We start from the raw sequence: 27914 nt of genomic DNA, 5'->3' as shown, positions 1-27914 counted from the left end.
CTAGAGCAGCTCGCTTTGTGGAGTTTGTCTGAGAGATACAATTGGGTGTGATGCTGCATGGCTTTATGCATAATACAAGCATTCTTGTAGGTGGATCTGCCTTCGATGGGGAGCCATTTGAGATCTTTGTGGATGGGGGAGATGTGGTCAAACCGCTTACAATCAGAAATAAGCCTGGCCGCAAGGTTAAGGACTAATTTGATTGGGGCCAAGTGGACTTTCGGTGTTCCAGAGAGAATGGCATTACTATAGTCCAATCTAGAGAGTACTAGTGATTGAACAACTAATTTAAAGTCATCAGCAGGAATGAAGGGTTTAATTTTCTTGAGGTGATGTAGAGTGAAGAGAGCGCCTTTGGCTGCGTTTTTTATGTGGGGAGAAAGGCTGTGGTTCTTGTCAATGCTTATTCCGAGGGATTTAATTGAGTTAGAAGTGGACAAAGAGCAGTTGAGAGCTTTATGGTCAGAGATCCAGTGTTGAATGGGGAGCCGGTTGTTTTTAGGAGCGAAGAGAATGACTTCCGTTTTTTTAAGGGCTGAGTTTAAGGTGATTGAGATGGAACCATTGTTGAATCTTAGCAGGACATCATTGAGGTGCAGAAGGTCAGCTTGGGATTTGATCTTATAGTAAAGCTGGGTATCGTCAGCACAGAGTTGGTAGTTGATTCATGCTTGCTTAAGAATGAGAGTGAGGGGTTCCATGAGAGGTGAAATAGAGAGGGAGAGTGAATAGAACCCTGGGGAACACCCAGGGAGACAGGAATAGGTTTAGAGAGGCAATTGCTGATTTTAATTTGTTGGGTTCTGTGTTGAAAGAAGGAGGTAAACCATTTGAGGACTGGACCGTTGAAGACGAACTGATGTTTGAGGGTGTTGAGTAAGGCGGATGGTTAACAGTATCGAAAGCAGCAGAGAGGTCAAGAAGAATGAGAAGGGAGGCTTCCCCCTTGTCGAGGGAGTGATAGATGTCATCAACAATGTTGAGCATAGCAGTTTCAGTACTGCAGCCCTTTCTAAAGCCTGACTGTAATTTGTCCAAAAGGCTGAAAGAGTCAATGTGCTTGTCCAGTTAGAGGAAGGCACATTTTGCGAGGGCCTTGGATAGAAGAGGAAGATTAGAGATAAGATGCAGATTGTTACAGTCGGTGGGGTCGGGAGTAGCATTTTTGAGAGTGGGAGTGATTTGGCCAAGCTGGAGGGGAAACCGGGACACACCCAGTGGCCAAGGAGGAGTTGATGATGGTGGTCCAATAAGGTGCAATGATATGCTTTAAATCTTGAACAAGGTTAGCGGGGAGAGGGTCCAAGGTATTAGAGGAGGGTTTAAGCTTGGTGATAATGTTAAGGACTTCCGGCTCTGTAACTGGGCTGAAGTTAAGCCAAGATGCATTATTTTTTAGCCGTGTGCTGGTGAGGAAATGGTCCGAAGGGACAACAGCAGGAGGGAGATGAACAGAGTCAGGAGGGGGCGAAGGAGTAAAAGGAGACTTGGATGGGAGGTCATAGAGGGGTGATGAGCAATGTGGTGGGATGGTAGCAGCAAAGGATTGATCAATCTTGGCGATTTTTTCGGAAAAGAAGTTTGCGATTTCTTCACATCTTTCGATAAAGGCCATCAGTTTGGGGGGGCTGAAGCTGCTTGATTTTTGATAATGCTGAATAGTTACCGGAGTCTATTTTTTGCCCGGTCGAATTGTGCGCAGAAGAAGAAGGCCTTTTCATTGAGGATGTGTTTTTTGTAATTAGTTCTTACGGTTCTGAGGAGGGCCAGATTTGGGAGGGGGGGGGGGGGGTTGTCTCCACGTGCGTTCGGTCAGCCTAAGCGAGCATCTCTCATTGTTGAGATCAGCATTAAACCAGGATTTGGCTGGGCTTTTTTTGTGGTTTTAATTTGGATGGGTCAATTTAGTCAAGGACCTCGATGATGGATTTGTTGTAGTGTTTGGTAAGGTCATTAGCATTATGTGAGGGAGGTGAAAGTTGAAGGTTTGCTTTAATCTTAGTCTCCAGTTCGCCTGGAGGAATAATGTGAAGATTTATGGTTAATTTCCTGTGTTTGATGTTTTTAGGGGGGTGGGGGGGGGTGAGGGGGAGGGGGAGGGGGTACGGCGCGGTTAATCATGAAGAGGATAAGGTGATGGCCCGACCAGTCAATGGGGACAATGTGGGAAAGGGTAGCCAGAACTTTGCTAGTAAGGATAGCAGCAAGAGTAGCCCCTTTGGAATGTGTTGGCGAATAGCAGAGTTGATTCAAGTCAGTAACGTCGAGTAGGTCATTGAGGATGTTAACCGAGGGATCATCCTTATTGTTCTAGTGAATATTAAAGTCTCTGAGGAAGAGGTTATTGGAGTTGGAATTCGAGGCTTGGGAAAGCAGGTCATACATTTACACCACAAAGAGCAAAGGGTCACCAGGGGGATGGTAGATATTATGTAGCCGAATAGGATGGGCACCCTGAACTTTAAGTTCACCTCTGATATATTCGAAAGTAGCTTGATCGGAATTCTGAACAAGAGAAAGTTGGAGTTCATCTTTATAGATTATGGATAGCCCACCTCCAGTTTTGTTAAGCCTATCTTTTCTGAGGATGGAGTAACCCGGGGGGGGGGGGGAGCAGGTCAAGAATAGATGAAGAGTGAGCCTTGAGCCAGGTTTCCGTAAGAAAAGCAATGTCAATGTCTTCACTGAGGATGGTTTCCGAGATTTCTGTTGCATGTCGTGCGGCCGATCGACAGTTGACCAGCATGCAGTTTAGGGGTTTCGGGTTGATTTTGGGGGGACAACAGGAATGGATAGTGGTGAGTTGCGGAGGAGGTCTGGGCGAACCAGGGGAGGTAAGGATACGGCTTCTCCACAGGATCACCGGAATAGTCGAGCGAAGTGTAGGAGGGTCAGTGGTCATGACGATAAGGGGGGTAGGTATTATTTAAGTCCCAGGGGTCTGGGGAGGAGTGATGGATCAGGGCTTGGGATGGTATAAGAGGACAGTTACCAGGAGGTCCATCGGCTGAAATACCGCAAGGTGTAGTACTCCCTTGTTGAGGGAAAGTAGTGTTAGTTTGTACGGAGCCCATGATAAAGGTACGATTGTCAAGATTAATATTGAAGAGAAGTCTTTCCTGAGGGATAAAAGTTCCAACGTCAGAATAGAGAGGTGGAGTTCTATATTAAGAAGCAATTGGGTTAAAAGCGTGGAAGGTAAGGAGGCAAGGAGGTCGGGGGGAGAGGGGGTATGTTCCACATTTGACAGGGAAAGAAATAGGAAGTGGACGTGGAGGGAACCCAGGTGGCGGGAAGTGAGGGGTTTTCCAGATGCTAGACTTAGGATGAATTGTATTGTGAGAGCCAGCATACCCAGGGGCCTGATGGGTGCTATAAGATGAGGGGTCATAGGGCGAGTGAGGAGGGGTGCCATGTTGTCTATGGAGGTGGCGGTCAATTAGATTGCAAGAGATTGGTGTCCATAGTGGAGCTGTTGGGGGGGGGGGGGGTGTGTGAGCGGACGCAGTGTGTACGGGGATCAGTCTGAGGGGGCTGGGAGGAATGAAAGGTAAGAAGGGGTGATTAGGGTTGAGTGGGAGAGAGTAGGGAGGAGGGGAGAGGGTTTGGGTGGTCAAGTGGCCTGACGGAATATCAGGAGAAGGTGGAGAGGCAGATGAGGCGAGGGGAGAGAGAGTTTGAGTAGCTAAGTAGGATGTGGAAATGTCAAGCGAAGGAGAGGATGCTAAGGGGGCGGTGGGATCAAAGTTCTGGGATTGGGAGACTTCATAGGTAGTTGCAGAATCAGGGAGCGGCGGGGTTGGCGTCAAAAGGGCCGAAGCAGGAGGGACTTCCTGTGATTGAGAGGCTGCCGAGCTATGGGAAGGAGAAGAGAGTAGATTGTATAAGTTGCTGAAGTGGTGCTCAAAGATGGGGAGGTGGTTTTCAGAGGCTTGTATGAGGATATTTCCGGATTTGAAAAATAGAGATGTCAATTTCCCCTAAAAAAGTGGAGGAAGGGGTGGTGGACAGCAACGAACCAAATGGGATTTTGCAAGATTTCGTTATGGGGAGGTAGTGGAGGAAGATACTTTTCCATTTAGAGGGCCGTCTGGAGTAAAAGATGTAGATCGTTTTAATAATGGAGGTGAAGCTAAGATAATTATCAACAAATAAGGTTTCTTGGTGACGTATTAATAGTTTGTGTTTCAAGTTCTTCTTAGCATTTTTAGAGAGGTTGGGAGGGTAAAGGATGGTCCAAGAGTTGGGTCCACACCTATTGATGAGTGAATCCGGTGCTGTAAGGTTATGATTGAGGGGAGGCATGGTAATTCAGCTAAAATAATTAAGGGGGAAAGAGCAGGTTGTGCGGGCGGGAGATTGGAGGGAGGCATAAGGATGGGGGAGAGTGGAAAGGGGGTGGGGGTGGGAGAATAGACAGTGAATGGAAAATTGACCCCAAAACCATGGCAAGGGCCTTGTATTGAGGAGGCTTGAGACGGGGAGACGTTGGGGAAAAAAGGGGGGTATCCAGCAGTAGAGACGGTAATCTAAGTCAGCACGATGGAGAAGGAGAGGATGGAATAGTGGTCTACCGGTTGGGTCAGACCGCACAATTGAGAAAAATGGGAGGAGGAAGTGCAAAGTAGGCGGGATATCAGAATAATACTAAGAGGCAAAGTGCTATGGTGTGGCTAATTAAGGAGCTGGCAATGCAACATTCAAGGCAATTAAAATCAAGATGAGGTAGATCGGTTTGGAAGCATGAAGCACATTAGACAAAGAACATCAGGTCACAATTCCAAATAAAATACAGATAGACTAGCAACAGGCAGAGCAACATTTGAAATATAAAGCATCAAAATGAGGTAAATAAATTTGGGTGCACGTAGCGCATAAGGTTAAAAATACCGATATCTTAGCAGCAGGCAACAAAATATTTGAAAAATAAGAGCATCAAGAAGAGGTAGATCAATTTGGATGCACAGATCGCAATAGGTTAAAAACATCTAGTGACAGTTCAGGAGAAAAATTATAGGTTATCAAGCAGCAGGTAAGGAAACATAAAATATTAAAGCGTCAAAATGAGGTAGATAATAAGGGAGCACATCAAGTTGAAAGAATCTTGGAGCTTCCCAAATAAGATAAAGATTGTTTAGCAGCAGGTAAAGAAACGTTTGTGATAAAAAAGCCTCCTGATGAGGTAGTTCAGTTTGAGTGCATGTAGCGCAATAGGTGACAAACGTCTGGTTGCGATTGAGCATAAAATGTAGTTTGCCGAGCAGCCGGGAGAGAAGCCTTTAAAATATAAGACAAAATGAACAATTTTGGGAGCACATAATGCGTAAAGATGGAGATAAGCAAATTTGGGTACTCATAAGACTAAAGGTTTCAAAAATCTAGCTGTTGATCAGTTTTAAATATAGGGCGTCCGTTCAGCCCCAAAAGTCATGAAGTAAAATTACGAGGTTACAAAAAATTAGTCCAAAGGGTAGTGTATGGGTATCATGACCATCAGAAATATACTGTACACCAGGAGAAGTGAGATAGCTGGAGCAGCACTGAGTGCAGTGTGGAGTTTCTAGCTGCAATACGTACTCACATAGTGGGGGCAGACATTTTGATGTATATGGAGTGTAATAATGATAATATCCTGCAGCTGCTCAGGCTAAATTACAAAGGCAGAATGACTTATCCTGTAGTAAAGGGCTCCACTCCAAGATGACCCCCCACCCCCTCCCCCAGGAGTACAGAGGAGCAAGTCCTTTTTCACTTTCCCATCTATGCTGAGCCTCAGGTCCAGGGAAGAGGGGCGGCGTCTTCAAGCCGGATGGAGAGGTATAGTAGTGTGGCTCACTGGTTAGAGGCGGCAGACCCGAGAGCAGAGGACGGCCCGGGACCAGGGTTCGATTCCCGACGCGGCAGGTTTCTGGACCAGGGTCAGCGGACTCGATAATTCTCTCGCCTCGGTGCCCACTCTGATCAGCGATCACACTCGGCAACTCTGGGCACTAGCTTGCCTCATCTTCACTAACGGCCCCACCAGACCGCCGGGGATGCCTGGTCTCACCCTGGAGATACCCATTAAGGGACCATCTCTCAGGGAAGCCAGGAAGGGTTTCGCAGCGGTCAAAGCGCGGAGGTACCCCTTCGGGAGTGATTCCAGCGCTATATAAGCACACAATTAATTAATTAATTAACATGGCGACCAAACCACCGAGTTAAGTGGGAGCCCAAGAGTGAAGCCCTATGCTCAGTCAAGGCCTTCAGGATAGGCCAAAGTTTACAAAAACATTCACCAGTCAAGTTCGAGCTGCTTCAAAAATGAGCACTTTATAACCATGAACAAGCTGGTCTGCTCCTTTCAGCCGGCCTCAAAAACTATGGTCAAACACATTTTTTAGGACATTTTTAAAAATATATATATTTTAGCTTACATTTCAGTTGTATGAAAATTGAGGCCTGCTCCCTAGAACATCCGTATCTGGGGTTCTACCACACCTCCAACCATATTTCAATACCTAAAGAGTCACAAATGCAATGCTTGAACTGTGTTTAATTGACAATAGTGTTAACACACACAAGGGAGCACAAAAAAAGTGCACACATTTTACTGAAAGTTAATTTCATCAAATATTAATGACTGTCTATCAAACAAGTGAATTCTTATTTGTGTCCATTATAAAGCAGGAGCCATAATATGGTATCCAAAATAATTATATTCTGATGAAATGAACTTTCAGCAAACTTTTGGCGCTCACTTATGTTTGCTGTTTTCAGTTTATATCTTGTGGTTCCTGAGCAGTAGAGCCATATGAGGTGGAGCGCTACATTGACATACCGAACAACCAACACCAGTGAGGCCATTTAGGGCCAATACTGCTCTTTTGGGAAGTATTGACAATCTTGGCCGGACTAGGTCTAGCCACGTTTTGGAGTTGAAAAAGATACGAGTGATCAGACGAGCTGTAGTTGTGTTTTCTTTCTCCCGTGTGCGTTCTGAATCAGTGATTTTTATGTTCAGCCTTACAAACAAATGCATGAAATTCAGCCAGTTCTGTGGTCTCTCTAGCTTGTATCGTTTATGAGATGTAATCATTTTGAACGTGATGTTTCTTGAGTGGGCAGATTTACAAGTGTATACAGTTGAAGGCCATTTCCTTCAGCCAACGCAGGTGTTTACATTTTTAATGTGCCTTTTTTTCTCTCGTAATATAATGGAAGTTTATTCATTAGATGTAGGGCAAATGGTAAAATTATCTTCTGATTTTTTTGGTGTGTTTATTGGCTAATATCTGGTGTTATCACTATGTTCAAAACCCAGTGACTTTATAGTTTCTCTGACAAAAAAAAGTATACAGATTGTCATTTAAGAAGGGTTTTTCTTTCCTGACTACAGATTGTCATTTAAGAGGGGTTTTTCTTTCCCGACTCTTAGAGAGCATATCCATGTTGTTTTGTTCATCACTCTTCATTTAGAATATTGTCATATGTCTTCCCTCCTGCTACTAGAGCAGTTCTAAAGACAAATGCTCTTTATTTTAATTGTGCTAGACCATAATCAGTGCAGGCTAATATTTAGCTTGGTGTTCAGTTTCCCCTGCGTATATTTACAACTTCATTCGCATTTTGAATTATCGAATAACTAATGCTTTTTTCCTTCTGTATTGATTCTTAATTTTAAAGAAAACCTTCATAGTTTGTACTGTGAACCTTGCGTCTTGTGGATTTTCCCCATGTAATTTTACTGGGTCATAATGTCGTTTCTGGCTAAGTGTGAATCTTTAAAGATTCACACTTAGCCATTATCCATCAATTGGCCCCTTTAATTGTAGAAAAGCGCGAACAGTTGTTGGTAGCAGAAGATGGATATGCACAGATTGGGGAAATTTTGATAAAAAGTAGACAAGTGCTGACACCTCAAATCTCAAAAAAAATATAGCATATGTTCCTGTTGCGGCATTTAGATTGTGACAAGTAATCTTACAAATTTCAGAGATTTTCATCAGTTTTGGCTACCATGTGGCATGACGCAGAGAATGGTTAAATTAAAATAAGCCCTGCCAAAATGTGATCGTTTCTAAACTTCATTTGTATGATGGGGTGAAAGTGGCTTACACAGACATTTCACTAACCTGGTTTTCACTTAGATTTTATGAACTTGCTTGATTTAATCTACTATCAAGAAAACCAGCAAGTGAATGAAGTTATAATGCAATATTTTAATTAGTTTCTCAAAACATGCACTCAAATCCACTAAGGGGCATCTGAAATAAGGAAGCTCATTGTGTTTAAGACTGTTTTATTAGGTCAGTAGGCCAAACCTACAAATGACTGATGTTATTGGCAGGGTCATAGTTGTGGAAAGAATAAATGTAACATTAAGGAATATATACTTACAAGTGTGAAAACTTTTTGCACATTTACATTTTGTAAGCATCATTAACAATGTGCAGTGCTTTTACTCTTGTTTTATATGTATAGAGTGATTTAGGGCTATTGTAGATAAAACAGATTTCCTATGACAAGCAGAAGTGGCATATATTTTTTCTGCCACCCATAATAAAGGCCATATTCTGGACCAGATATATTCTTCTCTTCCGGTCTTGTCCTTCCCTCCGGTACCCTTGATATGGTCGGACCACTACCTGCTAAATTTTGATATACCTAATCTCTAAGATAACTAGCAGCAGTGTAGACTTTCAGTCCACGGTTTTCCGCCCCTATCATCGGGTCACGGCTGATATGTTGGAGCATTCCCTTACTTTGCATCCTTGTCTACTAACTGGTAAATTGGAAAATGATTTAGCCATCTTTCAGTCATGGCTTCTTCAGCGCTTTGAGGAGTTAGCACCCATTCCCTCTCAGCCCAAATCTGGTCGGCGTACCTCAGCTCCGTGGTTTACTCCTGCACTTCATGAGATCAGAAGAAGCTGCAAGAAGGCCGAAAGAGTATGGCGTCGTAGCTATGATGAGGCATTCAAAGTAACGTATAAAGCCCTCATCAAGGACTATCATAAAGCTATTGTCACTGAGAAGAAAGTGCACTTCGCTAAAAGAATCGATTCAGCAAGTAACATTAGCAAAGAAATTTTCAGAATCGGTAAGGAGTTCACCTCCCCTGCGGTTTTAACTGTGAAACCATCTCCATCTGAACCTTGGGTTAAGCAATTGGTGAATTTTTTCTCGAGTAAGAACCAGAATATTCAGGCTTCTTTTCTGCCTGATAATTTTACGAATGAGTCTCCTTCAATATCACCTGAAATATATCCTCTCCCTGACAATCAGTGTTCCCTCCCTGATAATCACATGCTTACAACTTTTCCCTCTCTATCTCTCCAAATGTCATTGGATATGTAACTAAAATTAAAGTCCGGCTCTCCTTCGGATCCTTGTCCGGCTAAAATCTTAGCCAAAATGGCCCATGTTATCAACCCTTTGGTTAATTCGATTCTTAACTCCTCTCTTGAAACCGGTATCGTCCCTAGTACTTGGAAAAAAGCGCACATCATCCCACTGCTAAAAAAACCTAACCTGGACCCTTTAGAGCATTGCAATTAAAGACCAATCTCGTTGCTTCCTGCTCTGGCGAAAATAGCGGAAAAGCACGTGCATTCCACTCTCTCCAGCTTTCTTGAAGCTAGAGATATTCTACACCCCACTCAGTCTGGCTTCCGCTCGAACTCGAGTACTGAGACAGCTTTATTAGAAGTAACTGAGTCTATCAAGGAGGTAACGGATAGTGGTGGGAAGGCGATGCTGGTGTTATTGGACCTGTCGGCGGCCTTTGATACCGTCCCTTACTGCCGTCTCCTTTCAAGACTTCAGGAGATTGGACTGAGAGGGACGGTATTCAATTGGTTCAAGTCCTTTCTGACCGACCGACAACAACTAATCTGGGCCCCTCCTTTCTTAGCTGCTGTTCCTCCTTTGGATGTAGGAGTACCACAGGGTTCGGTGCTAAGCCCCACTCTTTTTAAAGTTTATCTTTCTCCTTTGGCCGAATTGGTTGAGTCGCATGGAGCGCGTATTGTGTCGTATGCCGACGACACGCAGCTCCTGTTTACCTGCGATAAGAATACTGAGTTTGTCGGCATCTCTATTAGGAAGTGCCTGGAGGCCGTTTTCTCCTCGTTTAGAGAGAACCAATTAAAATGCAATTCTGACAAGTCAGAGATTATTTTCTTTGGCTGTCCTCCTGATCCCCATTGGAAATCTTGGTGGCCGGCTGATATGCATCCTCCTGCATCACCCACGTCAGTGGCAAAGAACTTAGGTATTAAAATTGACACTGGCCTAACCTTTATGCCCCAGATTCTTGGCCTAGTGGGTTAATGCTTTGCCATATTGCGTACTCTTAGGAAATTTCTTCCTCTCCTATCTTATAGCCATAGAAGAATTACAGTCCAGGCAATGATTGGTTCCAGGCGCGATTATTCTAACATCCTATATCTGGGCCTTCCGGAATACCTTCTCACACGCCTCCAGACAGTTCAGAACTCAGCAGCGAGGTACATTTTTGGCCTTAGCCGCAGGGCTCACACCTCTGCTCTCCTCGACTCGCTCCACTGGTTGCCAGTTCGGAAGCCTATCCATTTTAAAACTCTGACCATGGCCTTCAAATCATTGCATGGTATTGGTGCTGTATACCTAAGGAAAAGGGTTCAATTCTATTTTCCTTCCAGATCTCTTTGTTCGGCCTCACTAGCTCTGGCCATTATTCCAACCATCAAACGTGCTCGCATTGGTGGACGTTCCTATAGATTGCTGGCCCCTCAACTTTGGAACAAACTTCTTTTGTCTCTTAGGAAGCTTGACAGTCTGCTATCCTTCCGGAAAGAACTTAAGACTTGGCTCTTTGGCCGATAGTCATCTTTGTTCCTGGTCTCCTCTCTACAGATCTGTTTAGCGCCGGGACACTCTGCCCGAGTAGCCGCGCGCTCTACAAGACACCCACTTAACATAACATAACAAGTGTGTTTTCTTTACTTATTAATTAAGCCTCAATTTGGACCTGGTAGCTGTATTTTTCAAAATAGGTGTCTCCCCCTGCACATTTCACTGTTCATTATTTCTGCAGCACATAGTTAAGCAGAGTCATATTTGCTTATTTCCACTGACATTGTTCTGGTCATTCTCAATTAAATCTTTCTAGCATGGTTAAAATATTGTAAGAATACATGAAGCATCTTGCGCTAGCTCACTGTGCATTCACAAGAGATTGCTGTAATTCATGTAACTAGTTTGTCCTGCCATCTCTTTATTGCATTAGCATAGAGTGGGCAGAATCAGTATTTAAGTAGTGGGATAGTTCTTAGGTAATATAATGTTTAATAAAAACTGTGCTCTGCTTTGCTAAGAATATAACACTTTTGATTGCCCCAGTTATTGAACTGACCGCAAAGTAGGCAGAGAAGGAGGTGCTGTAGTAGTGTTTAGGGATACATGGGTATTTGACATCTCCTTCATCATATCCCCGCACTTCACGCTGGGGGGCACTCTGGTATATCAACCTCTGGGCCCCTCTGGCGCATTTTGAAGGCTTTAGATGAAGTTATTGTGCCGAGGGCTCTGCACTTCTCTAACTTTTTACTGCTTGGGGACTTCAATATTCATTTGGCCTGTATAGAGGCTAGTGACACGAGGGAATTTTGCGATTCGTTGAATCTGGCTCAACTATCCCAATGGATCAGTTCTCCGTCTCATAGTGGGGGCATATCTTTGACCCAGTATGTTTCAATTTCCCTTTATGTGTTCAGGAATCCCTTCCAGGCTCCTGGTCTGATCACTTTTTAATCCACTTCTCATGGACTATTCAGATGCCTTACTTGGCTACAAAATCGCCCCAAGGCAGACCATCTCAAAGAGTAGAGCCCTCTGCAGAGTTCTGTCCGATACTCTCCCTACTGCGTCCAAGGATTTGGTTGGCGATGTAGGGAGCTTTAACAACTGGATCTGACAGACTGTGGAATACCTTTCCCCACCTCTTGCTAATAAGCAAGTGACAAGCACCCCTTCCAACCCTTGGCACTCTAGCGAGCTCAAGGAGTTAAAGCAATCCTGTAAAAAAATGGAGCGCAGTTGTAGACAGGTATATTGTCCACTGGCTACAATAGTGTTAAGGAAGTCCCAGAGAGAGTACTATGCTGCCATCAAGAAGGCTAAAAGTAGCTTCTACACAGTGCGTATTGTTAAGTCCAAAAACAACTCAAAATAAATGTTCTCTATTGTCCAGAGTTTTCTGAATGTGCGTAGTGTATTGCCCTCCCGGCATCCAATTCTTGGTGCGAGAAGCTGTCCTGTTTCTTTATAGAAAAGATTAAAATGATCCAAGACAGCTGTGGGACTAGTATTCACGGGCAGACGTGGCTACCTATTCAGAATGCCCCAGCCTCTGATTCAAACCTTCTTTATTTGACGGGCTTTATACCCATTTCCTTGCAGGATTCCCTGTCCATTCTCAAATCTTCTATATCTGGTTCGGCAGCAGATCCTTGTCTAGCGAGGCAATTAGCAGCAGCTGCTGAGGTGGTTAATTCCGAAGTTAACATCATTATTAACATGTCGCTTCAGAAGGCTACTGTTCTACTAGAGTGGAAACAGGCGAAATTGCTCCAGCTGCTAAAAAAGCACTCTTTAGATCCTGCTACATTAGCTAGCTATCAACCCATCTCACTCCTCCCGGCTGTGGCGAAAGTGTGCGAGACGGCAGTTTACAAACAACTTTCTCATTTTATGGAGTCATCCGGTTCCCTCCACCCAGCCCAATCGGGATTTAGGGCCACATACAGCACAGAGACGGCCCTTGTTGAGATGGCAGAGGCTATAAGAGATTGTGTGGATGCAGGCGGCAGAGCAGCCTTGATTTTATTGGATCTCTCTGCCACCTTCGACACAGTGCTTCTTCGCCAACTTTTGGCCCGTCTCTCAAATATTGGAATCTCAGGTTTAACTTGAGACTGGATTAAATCATTTTTAGAGGGCAAAACACAGCAGGTATGGCTGCTCCCGTTTGTTTCAGCCCTAAGAAAGGTGACCACGGGCGTCCCACAGGGCTCTACTTTGAGCCCCTTCTCTTCAATGTATACTTCAAGACCCATATCTATCTGGCGGAGGAGCTGGGAGCCAAGGTCATAGCTTATGCCGATGACACTCAGCTCCTCTTTACGTGGAAGGAAAAAGATTTGTCCCCGGATTTAGCCAAAAATTGCCTTTCAGACGTTTTTAACTGGCTTGCAAGGGCTTAGCTTAAATGAAATTAGGGCAAGTCTGAGGTTCTTCTGTACAGGTCTACCCCCCCCCCCCCCCCGCGGCAGCTTAAAAAAACCTGGCCGGTGTGCGCTTTGGCACACTGAAATCACTTGGGAAATTCTTGCCATTACTGCCCAGACCGTCCATGGATATGTTGACTTGTGCCCTCATTTTGTCGTGTCTGGATTACGCCAACGGACTTTATATTAGCCTTCCGGGATACCAGCTGAAAAAGCGGCAAACCATTCAAAACGCAGCAGCAAGAGTGTTGCTTGGTATCCCTGGCAGATAAAGTATAAGGCAACATCTTCGGGATCTGCATTGGCTCTCCATGATGCAACGTGTCCAGTTCAAGGCCCTTACCCTTGCCCACTGTGCTCTATATAAATCCGTGCCACTATATCTCAGAAGACGTTTTGAGTTTTACGTTCCCCGAAGACAACTGCGATCAGCCGCATTATGTCTTGCAGTCATCCCCAGATTTCGCCTAGCACGTACGGAGGGTAGCTCTCTTTCTTTTAAGGCACCCAAAGCCTGGAACACCCTTCCTTTTGAATTGCCAAACACTCAGGATCTCAGGCTGTTTAAAAAGCGGTTAAAGACCTTGCTTTTTAATTAACGTACAGCTCATTCTAGCGCCTTGCTCTTTGTTGTCTGCAGTTGGCTTTCGCGCCGGGACACTCGAGTATCCGTGCGCTTTCTGAGTGCAATATAACATAACATAACACAACACAATGATTTTGCAGTTTTAGGGATTTAATATGCGAGATTTGTGTATATAAACCCTCAATATTGGGGTTGAACCAGCAAACTTTCCTGTGCTGCAAGGAATGCTGTCCATTTCTCTATTGATTTTGCTGCACACTTGAGACTCAGAACAGATCTGAATTTGCACTTATCTGCAAAGATCGATTTGCTGACAAACATCATGGTAATTAGTTTATGTATTTACATTTATAATTTCTGTACCGCATCTTTTTAATTTTTGTAACAAATCCTTTAAATTAATTTTGCTGAATTAGAACTCCGTTTTTGAGTAGACCCCTTCCTAATTGATTGTGTTTTGCATGTACTGGGAGGTGCCTTACCTTGGGAACGCATTGCCTCATGAACTGAAGTTAAATACCATCTCCCATTCATCAACGCATGGTCTTTTTGATGAGGTAAAGTTTGGGGTGTAAATTTCTCGCCATTCCTCGCGCCCACGTCAACTGGAAAGATTTTGCATTTAGATCAATTGTACAGTCACTTCAAGGTAGCTTGGACCTCTTCAGTGGCCTCTTCTCCAGTTATTTTAACTGTAACCTACATGTATTTTAATCCCAGGCTTTTATATAAAAATTTGGACTTGAAGATTTATAATATGTGATAAATTCCAGAACCAAAATCTATAACTTTAAAATCTAATAAAAAGGCTTGCACACTTCAAATTGTAATGCTCATTTGCGGGTTTAAACATCCACATTTACTTACTGTATTAAATACTAACATAATTCTTATTAGAAGCAATTCAAAAGTCTTTATTTAAGTCACTCAGAGCCATAAAGTAGATTTAAATTCATTCAAAAGGAAAAGAATTAAGGGCATTTATGCAAGCCATACTGGTCGCTGGTTACATGCAACATTAGCTTCGCCTCCTTTGCCAATTTGTAACAATCACCCCTAGATTTCCTCTGATGTATCTATGTTTCTAATCAAGAAGCATGGACCAGAGTGCCCAATGAACAACTTCTTTGTTTGTTTTGTCACTTTTTTGGACAGGATAGGGAACATACATGTTGCCTCGTAGAGATAGACTTGGAAGAAAGATTGGATTGCTTAAATCAGCCTTTAGAACTCAACCATGTTTTACACTCCTCCTCAGTTCTCCTTCTCGTGTGGTGCATGTCTGTCGACTCTGTTCTTACTTTTTTCTTAATTCTTAATGGTAGAATAGAAGTCAGTCAGTCAGTCAAAATTCTTTATTCGGTACTTACAAAGATACCATTAAAGTGCATAGAGAATACATACAGTTTTAAAAAGCACAGTTAAAAAACATTTAAAAAAAAAAAATAATAATTTCAAGAAAATTTTTAGTTAAAAAAAAAGATTCATATATAAAAAACAGTACGTCATCATAAGTCAGTGGGGGTTTCAGACTGCGTTCAAGTGGAGTATACGGTTGTTTCCCTGGTGTTCCTCAATCTCATAGCAACTTTAATGAAGCTTATAACGCTTAGCAGAGTATGTGGATCTGATGCTTTTTGCAGAAATAGAAGGGCTGCTTTGGCGTGCTTCAGTTTTTGGTTTTTCAGGATCCTAACTAAAAACTTCTTTCTTGGCTCTGAGTAGAGAGGGCATAATAAAAATAAGTGAAGGGTGTCCTGCGGAGACCTAGAGTCGCAGCCGCAGGAACCCTTCGCCTCTACAGTAGATGTGAAACCTGCAGGAACTGCCAATAGATGGTGTAGTAAATTCAAGCGGAACCTGGTCATATAAAATCTTTCCTGCGCATTATACAGTACCGCTAGGTATGGTTCCATTTTGAAGTTTGTAGATACCACTGACCCATGTGCCACCACCGAGGGTTTTTTGTTTTCAGTGATCGCCCTCCTTGCTGTTGACCATGCATTGAATGAGTTTTTAAGCAGTGTTTTATTCTGTGCGGTCATCTGCTCTGGGTCATGAACAGATCTTTACAGCCAATACAATCCAAGGTGTCCTTTACGTATTTTAGCCATGTGATTTGTTCCCATTTGTCCCGGCTCAGGCAATCCGTAATAATCTGTCTGCTAAAGCAGGCCTCTGGGTTTGTCCATATCCTGATCCAGGCCATAAGTGGTCGAATCTTAATTTTGTCCTCGATATAGGGTTCTCCCAGTTCCAAGTGGGTTATGTGTGCGGGGGTGCTCTGAGGGACCTTGAGTAATCTTTTAAAGAATTTATTTTCCTCAGCTTGTATCTGCTGTATGTGGTTCATTTTGCAGCCCCACACTTCTGCTCCATATGCCGCTTTAGCGCAGGATACAGCTTTGTATAGGTTTAATATCTGTTCAGGTGACCACCTGCTTAGCCTCCTTCCGAATGCCATTATAGCACCCGCTGAGGCCACCAATTTGGATGCATGTTTTTCCGCCAGATTTTAGAATTCTAATTTCTCGTCAAAGAGGACACCAAGGTAGGAAAATGTCTTAACTGTTCCCAGCTTGTGGCTACCTATGCTGTACGAGAAGTTGTTTTTTGGATTCCGGCCTGTGGTCATAACAAAAGATTTTTCCAGGTTTGCTGAAAGGTCCAAAGAATTCATAAAATTTACAAACCCATCAATTAATTTTTGTAGTCCCAGTGGCGTACGGGCTAGCAGCACAGCGTCGTCCGCATAAAGGAGGACGGGTACCGGACGCTGGCCGATCTTAGGGCAATCCACTTCCAATTCCGTGAGTTCTTTGTCCAGGTTATTTATGTACAAAGAGAATAAAAAAGGCGCTAAAATGCAGCCCTGCCGCACTCCACTTGTGCAGGGAAACGGTTCAGTCTTCATCCCTTCGTTATTGTAACGGACTGTAGCCGTAGTCTCCCAGTGTAGAGCCTTTAAGATGTCTACTACTTCATGATCCACCCCCATGGAGATCATCAGGGCCCATAATTTCTGTCTGTTGACGCGATCAAAGGCCGCTGAGAGATCCATAAAACCCATATAAATAGTCCCCTTGGCTGCGATGGTGTATTTAGAGGTAAGGAGATATAGGTTTAAGCATTGGTCTGTTGTGGATCTCCCTTCTCTGAATCCGTACTGTACATCAGTTAAAATATGATGGTCCTCTGCCCAGGATTGCAGACGATTTAAAATAACACGTCCCAAAACTTTTGCCGTAACATCTATCAGAGAGATTGGGCGATAACATTGGGGGTCGTCCCGACTGCCCTTTTTGTAGATGGGGACAATGGTTGCGGAGGACCAGGAGCGGGGCAGTCCTGCCACTACTGCCTCGTTCAATACCCTGGTGAGAACGGGTGCCCACAATTCAATGTTGCTCAGGTAGAGATCGGGGGGGATGCCGTCTGGGCCGGGAGCTTTATTTTTTGACAGCCCATGAATGGCTGATTTTGTTTCTTTTAAAGAGAACACTAGACCTGTAGGTGTTGGTGGTTTTGTCCCTTTTTCTTGTGGTGTGGCCCCCGTGTGATTATAGAGACCACAAAAGTGATTGCGCCATTGCTCAGGGAGAATGGTGTTTATTATGTCTGGCCCTCTTGGGTCTTTAAAACATGGGTCATTTATGGTTCTCCAGAAAGCCGACATATTGCCTCGCTCTGCTGCTTCCCTTAAATCCTCCCATGCTCGATGTTGCAGGGATTTTTTACGTATTTTCAGAGCTTTTTTATAAATGGCTCTCTTCCCTGCAATCTTGGCTTTATCTTTCGGTTGTTCCGTGAGGCTTTTTTTTAGGTCTTTCAATGCCTTGGTGCAATCGTGGTCAAACCAACGTGGGATCAGGGGCTGTTTTGGTCCTGTTCGGGGTGAGGATTTCAGTAGGTTGTCTACAAGTTTAGCAATTTCTTCAAATGCTCTAACTACAGTTGGACCGGTCACATTTTCATCCAGACATATCTTTAGTTGTTCTTGTCCCTTCATCACAAGGTCAAGATAGAATTTATCTCCATCTATCTTGGCCCATTTAAGCCTTCTCCCCTGTGCAGTTACCTGTTCTAAGGCTTCAGGTGCACCCACTCCTTCTCTGAGGTTTATGCATATAAGGTTCATCTTCAGTGGGTTATGGTCACTGAAGGGGCTCAGAGTGATATCAAAGTTTGTGATCCATTTTTTGAGTGTTGGGGACACCATGATAAAGTCTATATAAGAGTGACAGCCTCTTCCTTTGTACGTTGGGTTAGGTTCCTTCTTATTATCTATCTTTATCAGGTCCATTATGGGCGATAAATTATGCCTCTTAGTGAAGTTCTCCATCTCCTTTCCTTCGACGGTGTGGGCAAAGTGGGGCCCCTTTTCCTCCGTGCACCTTGACCAATCCTTGTTTATGGGTCTTAGTTTTTCGCAAAGGTGACAATTGAAATCCCCTGCTAAAATCGTGTATGGTACACCCTTGGCGTGGTTAGATGAAGATAGGTTTTTGAAATATTCATCCAGTTCTTTCAAGGTTTTATTTTTATTCCGTGTGCCCACCGAGTTATACCAGTTTATCAGGATGATTTTTAGACCTTTGTGTGAAAAGCCGATTGCTTGCATATTTTTGGAGGCACAATTTAGGTTTGACCAGTGCCCCTGGATGCGAAGGTCCACATATATGATTAATCCACCCATAGCTCTTCCAGATGGTGCTTTTACTGCGGGGACCCCGAAACTTTTAAACCCATCTAGTGGAAATTGACTGTGGTCAACAGTCCAGGTTTCCTGTAGGCAGATGATGTGGAAATTGGTTACAAACTCTCTCCACTCCTTCACATTATGTTTGGCTGCTATCCCTGCAATGTTCCATGATAAGATTTTTATGCCTTGCTCAACCTCCGCTTTTTGTTTACTAGCGGTCATGGAGTGGCTGGCTGGAACCTCTCCCAATGTCACTGAGGTGCCCATTTTGTTTAGTGAAGAACCTTCCCAGGACGCGGTGTTCTGTCCAGACTTTAGATTATCATTAATGTTCACTAATGGGTGTTCATCCATGGATACAATAGGTGCACTTCTTTGGTCTGTTAAGATAGTAGGGGGCGAGTAGCCTAGTTTTTGCCTGCTTTTCGTAGCGCTGTCCTTCGTCAGACTTGGATTGAGTTCCCTATTTAGTTGGAGTCAATCAACATTTTCCAAGGTGCAGAACCTATTCCAGTGTGCATGCATTGCGACTATTGGGTCATAGAAGGGTGGTGCCTGCCAAGGTGCCTGCCAATTTTCTGCTCTATGGAACTGCATGGGGTGTGGGGCCATGTTTGCTCGTGCCCTATTTGTATACGGCAGTCCATGTTTTGGATGCAAGGGATAGAAATATGATAGAGGTAGGGGGTATATGTTTGTTTGTTGTGCCATCGAGGGGGAATTACATATATGGGTGACTACCGAAGTGTCCCTGAAGTTTATTGCGATTACGTCCCCTGCTATCGTTTTTGCACCATTTCCTATCCACTGCCCCCTTCTAACAGATAATATTTCCCCAGACATGTGTATGGGCAATGGTTTATTGGTCCTTAACCATTGGACGCATTTGTTCCTTAACTCCCCTTCATGTTCTCTTTTTCCGTCTTTTAGGGGAGGTACTCCTGTTAGCACCACTACGTACGGTAGTGCTTCTGGTGGTAGATTAATAGAGTGGAACCGCCCTCCAGATTTTTCTCTAGGGATGCCTAGAGAGTTGTTAGTTTTAGGTTGGGTGGTGTTTCCAATGTTATCTTTGCTTTCGATAGAAGTCACAGGAATACATAATATAGACTTCAGGGGTGGACCAAAAGCACAACAAGAGGGATACCAGTGCAGCGCACTGGGGAGAAATAAGATTGAGTTCCCAAATGAAAATGCAGTTAGGCAAACATGTAAAATATTTAACTCACTTACCGTCTGTGGGGACTTGGAAGTGGGATAAATGATGGCCAGGATGCATACCAGCTGGAAAATAGCTCCTAGAAAAAGCCCATTGTGCAGTAGATTCTCCAGAAACGTGGGTTCTGGGATGTCAGGGGGAGAAAGGTCCAACTCCGCCGCCATGGCAAAACGATTCCCCCTTACTTCTCAACCAAAGATCCTATGGTCTCTGCAGAGAGAAATACTTGTCACTATGAGGGCAGACTTCAATTTCCCATTGTGAAAAGCCTGCAAACAATATCTGCATATGGATACACAGACTCCTAACACTACGCCATTGAGTAAAACATGATTCCAGTAGAAGTAAATGAGCCATGCGCTCAATTTGCTAGCAAACAGATGCAGTATGGCAAGGGAACATAGAAGAAGAGTGGGATTGCTATTGTCAGCCTCAGTTTAACAATAATGATCCACATATCCAACTCCTCTAAGCAAACCGTAACACACTGTACATGAACATTGAAAAATGTGGCACAAAGGGAATCCTACAATGTCAGACCCCAGCATTTGGTCAGAGCATCAGAAGCCTCTAGCAAACATGCAACCCCTACACACAAGTTGCTTTGCTCCCTTATAATTTGCGTCCTGGGGCAGCCTACTAGGATGCAAGAGAACATGGTCTATTAATCATATTACTCTTAATGCTAGTATTCAACTTGCTTTAAAAAGATCACAATGTAGTTGTATACGGAAACAGACAGAATCATATCAAGCAATATTCCAACAGTCTCAGAGTTTTATGAACTTTCAGTGATGGACAAGGACTTCGCCCAATGGGAAGAGTCTAGGCCGAACTGCCAGACCAGGTTCACCCTAGACTGGAAACAAGCATCCTAGGACCGGTTTCGCGGATTTACCCCGCATCAGCCAGAATAGCTTGACTCCAGTGGCATGAATAGCACGGGACCCAAGTCTGGGCATACCTGTCCCACTCTGGGTGACAAATGCTAAAATAACAATTGATGGACAGAATGCAGAACAATGCCATACATTCACCCCAGTTCAGAGATTGGGCCTAAATCTATTGTTTTTTTGCTCACCATGCCATTCCAGTATGAACCCAGCCATATGCAAATCAGTCTTGAGTCTGTTTTCAACGGGAACAGTCCGTGACTGGGTGTGAGTGTCTGAAAAGTTTCAGCGCTCCGTCCATCATCTCCTTGTGTGTGCTTTGTTAGCCCTACGTTGGCAGGGTATGCCCAAACATGGGTCTTTGGCACTGCATTCAAGCTAGCGTGGCTGATGAATGGTGTTACCCAGAAACCGGTCCCAGGATGCTGGTTTCTGGTTCAGGGAAGACCTGGCTTGGCAGTTCGGGCTGGAATGTTCACATGAGGCACAGGGTAAAGACTGATTTGCATATAGCTGGGTCTGAACTGAGGTGACAAAATGAGCTAAAGAATGATGATGGATTCAACCCAGATCCGTGACTGGGGGTGAGTGTCTGAAAAGTTTCCACGCTCCGTTCATCATCTCCTTGTGTTTGCTAGCAATTATTTCATCATGCTTGAAAACTTGACTGTGCCATATAAAATTAATCTCCGAACTGCCCTCCAGTAACTTGTTCACTTGGAAAGTGCAAACTCTTGGCTTACTCCCCTGTGTACAAGATTAGTTGATGTACGACAAATACTCTGATATGGTAGCCAGTGGATACTGTTCACCTGACAGAAAGATGTGCAGGTGGACTTACAATGACAAAGGACACTTTGCAATTCTGCATTCCACAAGTGATCAAATCAGTTTGGGAAGCATATTTATGTATGCGTGATGATAAACAGATGTGTGTTTTGTTATGCTTCTCTAGATTTGTGGATATTTACTTACACTGCATGCCTTTCCCATGGCGTCTGGGTGTTTATCCTTGTGGAGCAAATTATTAGCTTCAAGAAATGTTAATCTTCATAGCATCACACAATACTTGTGTACAGTCAATATCTAAGACCCCCCCCCAAATAATACCAGTCAAGGGAATTATAGAGAAAGGAAGAGCACACAAGTGTCCTTGAACACATAACTTTGATGAGGTGGGACTAACTCAAGTACCTACTTTCGAAGTTGGCCTTCCATCAGAATGTGAAACCAACACCACCTGCTAAACCCATTTGACTACAGAAGTGTATCCAAGCTTCTGTGCCAAACACTTGCCAACAAATTGACTAATATCCATGTGGGTGTGGGGGAAGAAGTAACCCAAAAACACTCTTATCCCTTCAGAGCCAGCAGAATGCTTGAGAAGCTCGTGACACAAAAATAAAAAATTCTTTTATTTCAAAAAACGTGTGAATGTTCACAACCAAAGCTTTCCAGTTTTAAAGTAACACAAAAATTAAGCATAGAAAGCTCTGCAGTGTTACTGCCCATGTCATTCACATCAGTTCATGTCAGACGTTTTTCACTATACGTGCACTGCAAAAATAACACTTAGCACCGAACATTTGTAGCTTGTCCATGACATTATGATTAAGAACACCCATAGCTCGGTGCCTAGAAGAGAGAGAAATAAACAGCAGGGAGGGGGCGGCGGTAGAGGGAGATGTAGAAAGAAAGAAAATCTGGGACAGAAATGAGGAATTCCAGATATGGACAGAGGGAGATAATGAGAGACAGGCAGAGCAGGACAAAAGTCAAAGATAGGGAGAAAAGAGAAAGTCAGAGACAAGGATACAGAGAGAGGGAGAAAGAAGACAGACAGGAAGAGGCAGAAAAGACAGATGGAGAGACAGGGAGAGAGACTCAGAGTGACAGATGTCTAGAGAAAGATGAGGAGATAAAGGGAGGCAGAGAGGCATAAAAGAGATAAAGCAAAAGAGATAAAGCAAAAGAAAGACAGTGACTAAGAAAGACAGAGCCAGGACGGGAGAAAAAGACAGGGAGAGACATACTAAGAGCCAGCAAGAGAGCGCTACAGAAAGAAAAAAACAGAAAGATGGACAGACTGCGAGAGAAAGAGAGAAGGAGCGATAGACACACAACAAAGACAGGTAGAGCACGGGAAAGAAAAAGAGAGATAGGCAAACACTGGAGTTCTAACGACGTTTTAATAAATCTAATTATGGACTATCCATCATTACCAGATTCTATGTCAATGTATCTTTATTGCATTCGCAATCTATCTTCCCATCTGCCTCACTCAGTGTTTTTGCATTGGTCTGTGTCTTCCTTTCTCTCTACGTCTTCAACGTACCCAAGTCCAATTAAATCACAATCGGCCACAGCATCGGCGTGGACACACATGTGACTTTGGCACAATCCGACCCCAGCATCTGGGGAGACAGAGCTCTGCCATCACCCAATGTGTCGAACGACAAAATACAGACATGTCCGTCAACAAAATAATACATTTTTACACTTGCCTTCATTGTGTCCAGGTCAGTTACGGAATAAAGGTCTCTTAGATTCAAGATTTCCAAATCTGAATATACATGTGCCTTTACTTCAGATTTCATCTGGGGGTTAGGTAAACCTGGTAGGTCACATTTCACAAACGAGAAAATAATTGCAAACTGGAACTGCAGCTAAGGGGTTCACGAAGCCACAATAAAAAACAGAGCTTGAAATATAAAGCGGGTACGAACAAAACATAAGAGATAAGACTTGCCCACCTACCTGCCTGCACCACCTCTAGAGAGCAGTTAATAGATTGCCACCCGAACCAAACAGCAAGAAACTCCAGCTGCATAGACGGGGCTGCGGTAAAAACAGAGAGAGGACTGTAATAGGCTCACAAACCTCCCAGCGGCGACATCAAATACGGCCATGTTATAATGGGAAAGGTTCAGTTTGTTTTGATAAGTAGGAGCGCAAGCAAACGGTTTATTTCATTTTTATATATATAATATAGCCTGTGGTTATGTAATGTAATTCACTTACCAATCTTACTTTGATTTTAATAATTAAATGCGCTCCTTACTCCGCATATTCATTTGCTGCCCAGGCCATTCTAATGAGCACCAGTCTAAGATGGCTACTCGCCTCATTCTGTTTTCGAATATCAAACGCTTTATTTATGATTTTGTATAAACACGTTAGTAAAAGCATCACAAGTCACCTTTAATTTCCTACTATATACGCCGTAGGACTTTCCAGTGTCCCTTTTCCTGTCTATGCAATCTGTGCAACCATCGAATATATTTACTGCTAATCAGTGAGTATTTTTCCTATGTCTATGGTTCTATGTATTATTTGATTGATAATCTCGAAATGGTACACGCATATTTTGTAAAACAAAAAATACGTCTAAAAGTGACATATTAAAAGGCTGTGTCTCACTGTATTGACCAGGCTGGTTTACAGTGGCTATTCACAGGCGCGATCCCACTACTGATCAGCACGGGGGTTTTGACCTGCTCCGTTTCCGACCTGGGCCGATTCACCCCGCCTTAGGCAACCTGGTTGTTCCACGCTCCCGTGAAATCACCATATTGATACCGAACTTAGTGTGGACACCCGATCGACATAGCACACAGCAGCCCAGAACTCCTGGACTCAAGCGATCCGACAGCCTCAGCCTCCCAGCAGCTGGGATTACAGGCACACGCCACCGCGCCCGGCGAAATTCATTGCTGGCATTTTAGTACTTGATCTTGTGCTGAGGAGATGTTGCTATAGTTATAGCGCCATCTGTTGCTTCTTGAAGAGAAAGACAGGGAAGAACAGGACTGTTCAATACGAAAACTGTCCCTGATATTATGTCGTTGTGGCTTTTGTGCCCTCTACTCTCTATTGTAGGCATAAACATGTCATTGTTTTAATTATTTCACTGTAAAGTTAATTAAGTTATTTTAAAGAAATACGAGCAGCACAATTAGTGACACTTTAAGGAGGGTTCTCTTTCTTCATTGTAAATTGCATCTATTTTCCCCATTTGTCAGCTTCAAAATTCCTGAGACCGAGGCCCCCACAGCCGAACTAACAGCAGGTGCTCCGACTAACGCGATGTTCTGATCTGCTATTTCTTGATACCCTGTATACTTCCAACTAGCCCTTGACTGCGTACCAGCGAATAAAATACCTTTTTCTCCAACTGCGATTATTTTACCTTGAGCTGCATTTATTTACGACATGTTTTGGGGTTGTACTTGTTTCCCACGTATCTCTTATGAAGGGACGATAGACTGAGGAAGTGAGCCCTGTTTTTTAAAGAGAAAAATAATTGAAGTTTTAGATCAGTAACGAACCGGACACTGGTACTTCCAAACGTTTTGGTAAAAAGTCGGTAATATTCATACTTAACTTTGCTCTTCAAGGTCTATCTGTATTTCGATTATGCGGGGGCGGGATTTTGATCGCTATCTTATCACCTTTGATCTAAACCCCGTTCTGGTCGACTGAACCTTTGTTGCCTGTCTTTGAGGAAAGAAGGTGCATCTCTTACCAGGTTAGTTCAATCAATAATGGACTCCGCTCGGAAGAACCACAAACAACTTCTAGCTTTCAAGGATTTATTATAAAGTTAGGGTAAGTTGTAAGTACAAGCATCTCAGCATAATATTCACCAGATACATGGGTACGATTACATACATGTGCTCTCTGAAAACCCTCAGGCGAGCAAAGAAAACTACCAAAACTAGCTCCAATATTAATAGAGCTGCAAGCATAGACACATATTGTGATCTCTCAATCATTTACAGGCGGAGTAAAAGGGTCAGGTTAGGCTGTCCCTACCCTGCTCTGGATGGTATCCCTACTTAACAGAATCCCAACCTACCAAAAGGTGTCAGCTGTGAATGACTCCCTAGGGAGATCACCCACTCTTAGTCTCTAGATGAAAACCTATAATCGCCGGTCATGACCCCTCTCTGCCTACCCATCCGCTCTCTAAAGGGTCCTCAGGCGTCTGCTCTAACTCCACCCAGGGATGCTGTCCCTAATACAAAAAACACAATCTCATTTGAGACGCCCCTCGAGAGACGCCCCTCACGTGATGTCGCTTCTGGCTTTTTCCATGGTTTTCTTCATTGGGGCCTCGTGCGTTAGAGTTGACCTTGCTTCTCAGACTCTTCTCCGGCCCGCTGATACCCCTCAAACATTCCTAAACCCTCCTCCAGGTCTGGTTCATTTCCCTGAACAACCTTCTATTCATTCCGCGTATAATTGGATCCCCCTTCCCATTTGTAGACAGACATCTGCAGCCAGGATCCCAATTCTCATAAACTTCTAACAGAAGTTTGCAACATTCCGTCTCGGCGCACTTGGCTCATACTAATACGTGTAAATCAAACATGGCTAAACATTTCAGGCCTACAACATTTCTCATAGTGATTATATTCTTCAAATCCTTCATTAATCAACATCATGTTAATAGTCTGCTTTATGATTATATAAACACATCTATATAATATAAACCTATTGCATACCTAACTACTAAATATCATTTAGTGTAATCCACGTCGTGCAAATGAATACCTTTCCCAAACCCTTTCAGCTCTGGCCCTGAGGCCTACTCCGTTCTGTGCTTACAGCATGTCATTCTTTCATTTTAGCAGCTACACGACATGGATTCAGGATTAATCACGTCTAATAAGGTTATACATGTGCATACATTTCTGCATTAGTTCCACTTCTACATAAATCTCTGGATTAACTACACATTTCGGAATATAAGTGAATATAATGTTAGCACTCATGGCATTTCTCTTCATGATTGTGCGTACTACGTGTAGGTGTGATGTACTGCTACAATTCGTTCAGTTTGCGCTCTCTCAGTTCCCCCCTTTGATGACCTCCAGGGGTCATCACTAACATTTAAACTGAACTAATTGCTAATGTTCCTCGCTTCTGTGTTTCCAGAGCCCTCAGGCTCCTATACTGATTGTCTTGTATTGCAGCCAATCTCTGTAGCTGCTCTCTCTGGGCTCTCTCCAATCTCTTTGATCTATACCATTTGTATGCCCTCACCAATCCCCACAACGTGATCACACAGATCAATATTATGATGATAGGTTTCAGCACATACCATACGAAGCTCTTTCCCAAGTTGGCGAACCAACCTCCAACGTCACCCATTCCATGGCCCACCTTTTCCCAAACATTTTCTCTACTTAGGTCTTCGATCTCCTTGTGGATATTAGTTATATTCATGATAACTTTCTCCAGGGGCTTTGAATTGTCTGGAATGTAAGTACAACATTCCTGGACCTTCAAAGCCTTACAGACTCCGCCCTCCTTTGCTAGCAGGACGTCTAATGCAAGACGGTTTTGGAGTACCATGGCCCTTATCGATTGCATCTCTCCTTCCACCAGCATTAAGGACCTTGCAGTGCTAGCAGACAACCTGTCTACGACTGTTGCCAGTCGTCTAATTTTGACATCATTAAGGATCAGTCCTAAAAGAGGAAATACGGCTCCAAATACATCTCCAACCATTTCTGCATCTCCCAGGTCTCTTCTCCCCCTTACTGAAGCCTTGCCCTCGATGATCTCTAAGTCTTGGGCATGGTATATTTTGGGGAAGATAATTGCCAAATAACATGAGCCATACCAGTTGTCAGGCAGTCTCACGTAAGCATTTCTTCCACACACAAAATACACATTTGGAATTACTTGCATTCCTTTCAAGAAATCCTTTGTATAATACTCTAAATTGAAAGCATGTTCACAACTGACTTCTCCTACGTATACATTTTCATAATACGTTTTGGCTCTGTGAAGACATAACTTTCCTCTCTGCGCTTTATCCAAAGCTATTGGACCACTACTACCCTTTCTCTTGTGTGCCTTCTCTTCCTCGGTCCAATCCGTTTTCCATTGTCCTGATTTTTTCAAAATCTTCTGCCTTCTGTATCGATCATCCACCTGCCCTATAAACTTTTTCTCGACCTCTGACACCTTGCATGTCAAATTATTTCTGCGGGCATGTGAAGTATCTAAGGTAATCCAAGGGATGAAAAACTTGGCCAATCTGTCTTCACTCTTCCAGTAGTCCCATTTATTCATTTGTTTGTAATTTGGGACTTCTGGTAACACTGAATCATAATTGGAGAAATAGTATTCAAAACTATCTCTCCCATAAAATATACTAAGCAATAAGCTACATGTAATGCCATATGTCAGCGGGAGGTGATGGTATCTAATGCCTTCATCTACAGACGCCGGCAACTGCATGCAAACATAG

General features: G+C 43.5%; 1 protein-coding gene and 1 non-coding gene across 3 annotated transcripts in view; both read right to left on the bottom strand.

The window, feature by feature from the left end:
• MANBAL (mannosidase beta like) overlaps positions 1-23500 on the bottom strand; it is a 97117-nt gene extending 73617 nt beyond the window's left edge. Inside the window, exons 1-2 of one of the 2 annotated variants that reach the window (XM_086928979.1) lie at positions 23408-23500; positions 19772-19967 (exon numbers count right to left, since the gene is read on the bottom strand). In XM_086928979.1, the coding sequence (XP_086785105.1) occupies positions 19772-19921 (150 nt within the window). In that variant the 5' untranslated portion in view covers positions 19922-19967; positions 23408-23500. Of the gene's footprint in view, positions 1-19771; positions 19968-23403 lie in introns of both variants that reach the window. The other variant, XM_086928980.1, reaches the window with a different exon arrangement.
• Positions 23501-24053: 553 nt separating this feature from the next.
• On the bottom strand, positions 24054-24352 carry LOC147705774 (signal recognition particle RNA). The gene has a single exon (XR_015298631.1).
• Positions 24353-27914: the final 3562 nt, after the last annotated feature.

This window comes from Lissotriton vulgaris, chromosome 7 (genome assembly GCF_964263255.1).
Source record: "Lissotriton vulgaris chromosome 7, aLisVul1.2, whole genome shotgun sequence".
NCBI classification, from domain to species: Eukaryota; Metazoa; Chordata; class Amphibia; order Caudata; family Salamandridae; genus Lissotriton; species Lissotriton vulgaris.
Note: the sequence above shows the minus strand (reverse complement) of the source record. Positions and strands in the feature narration are given on the sequence as shown.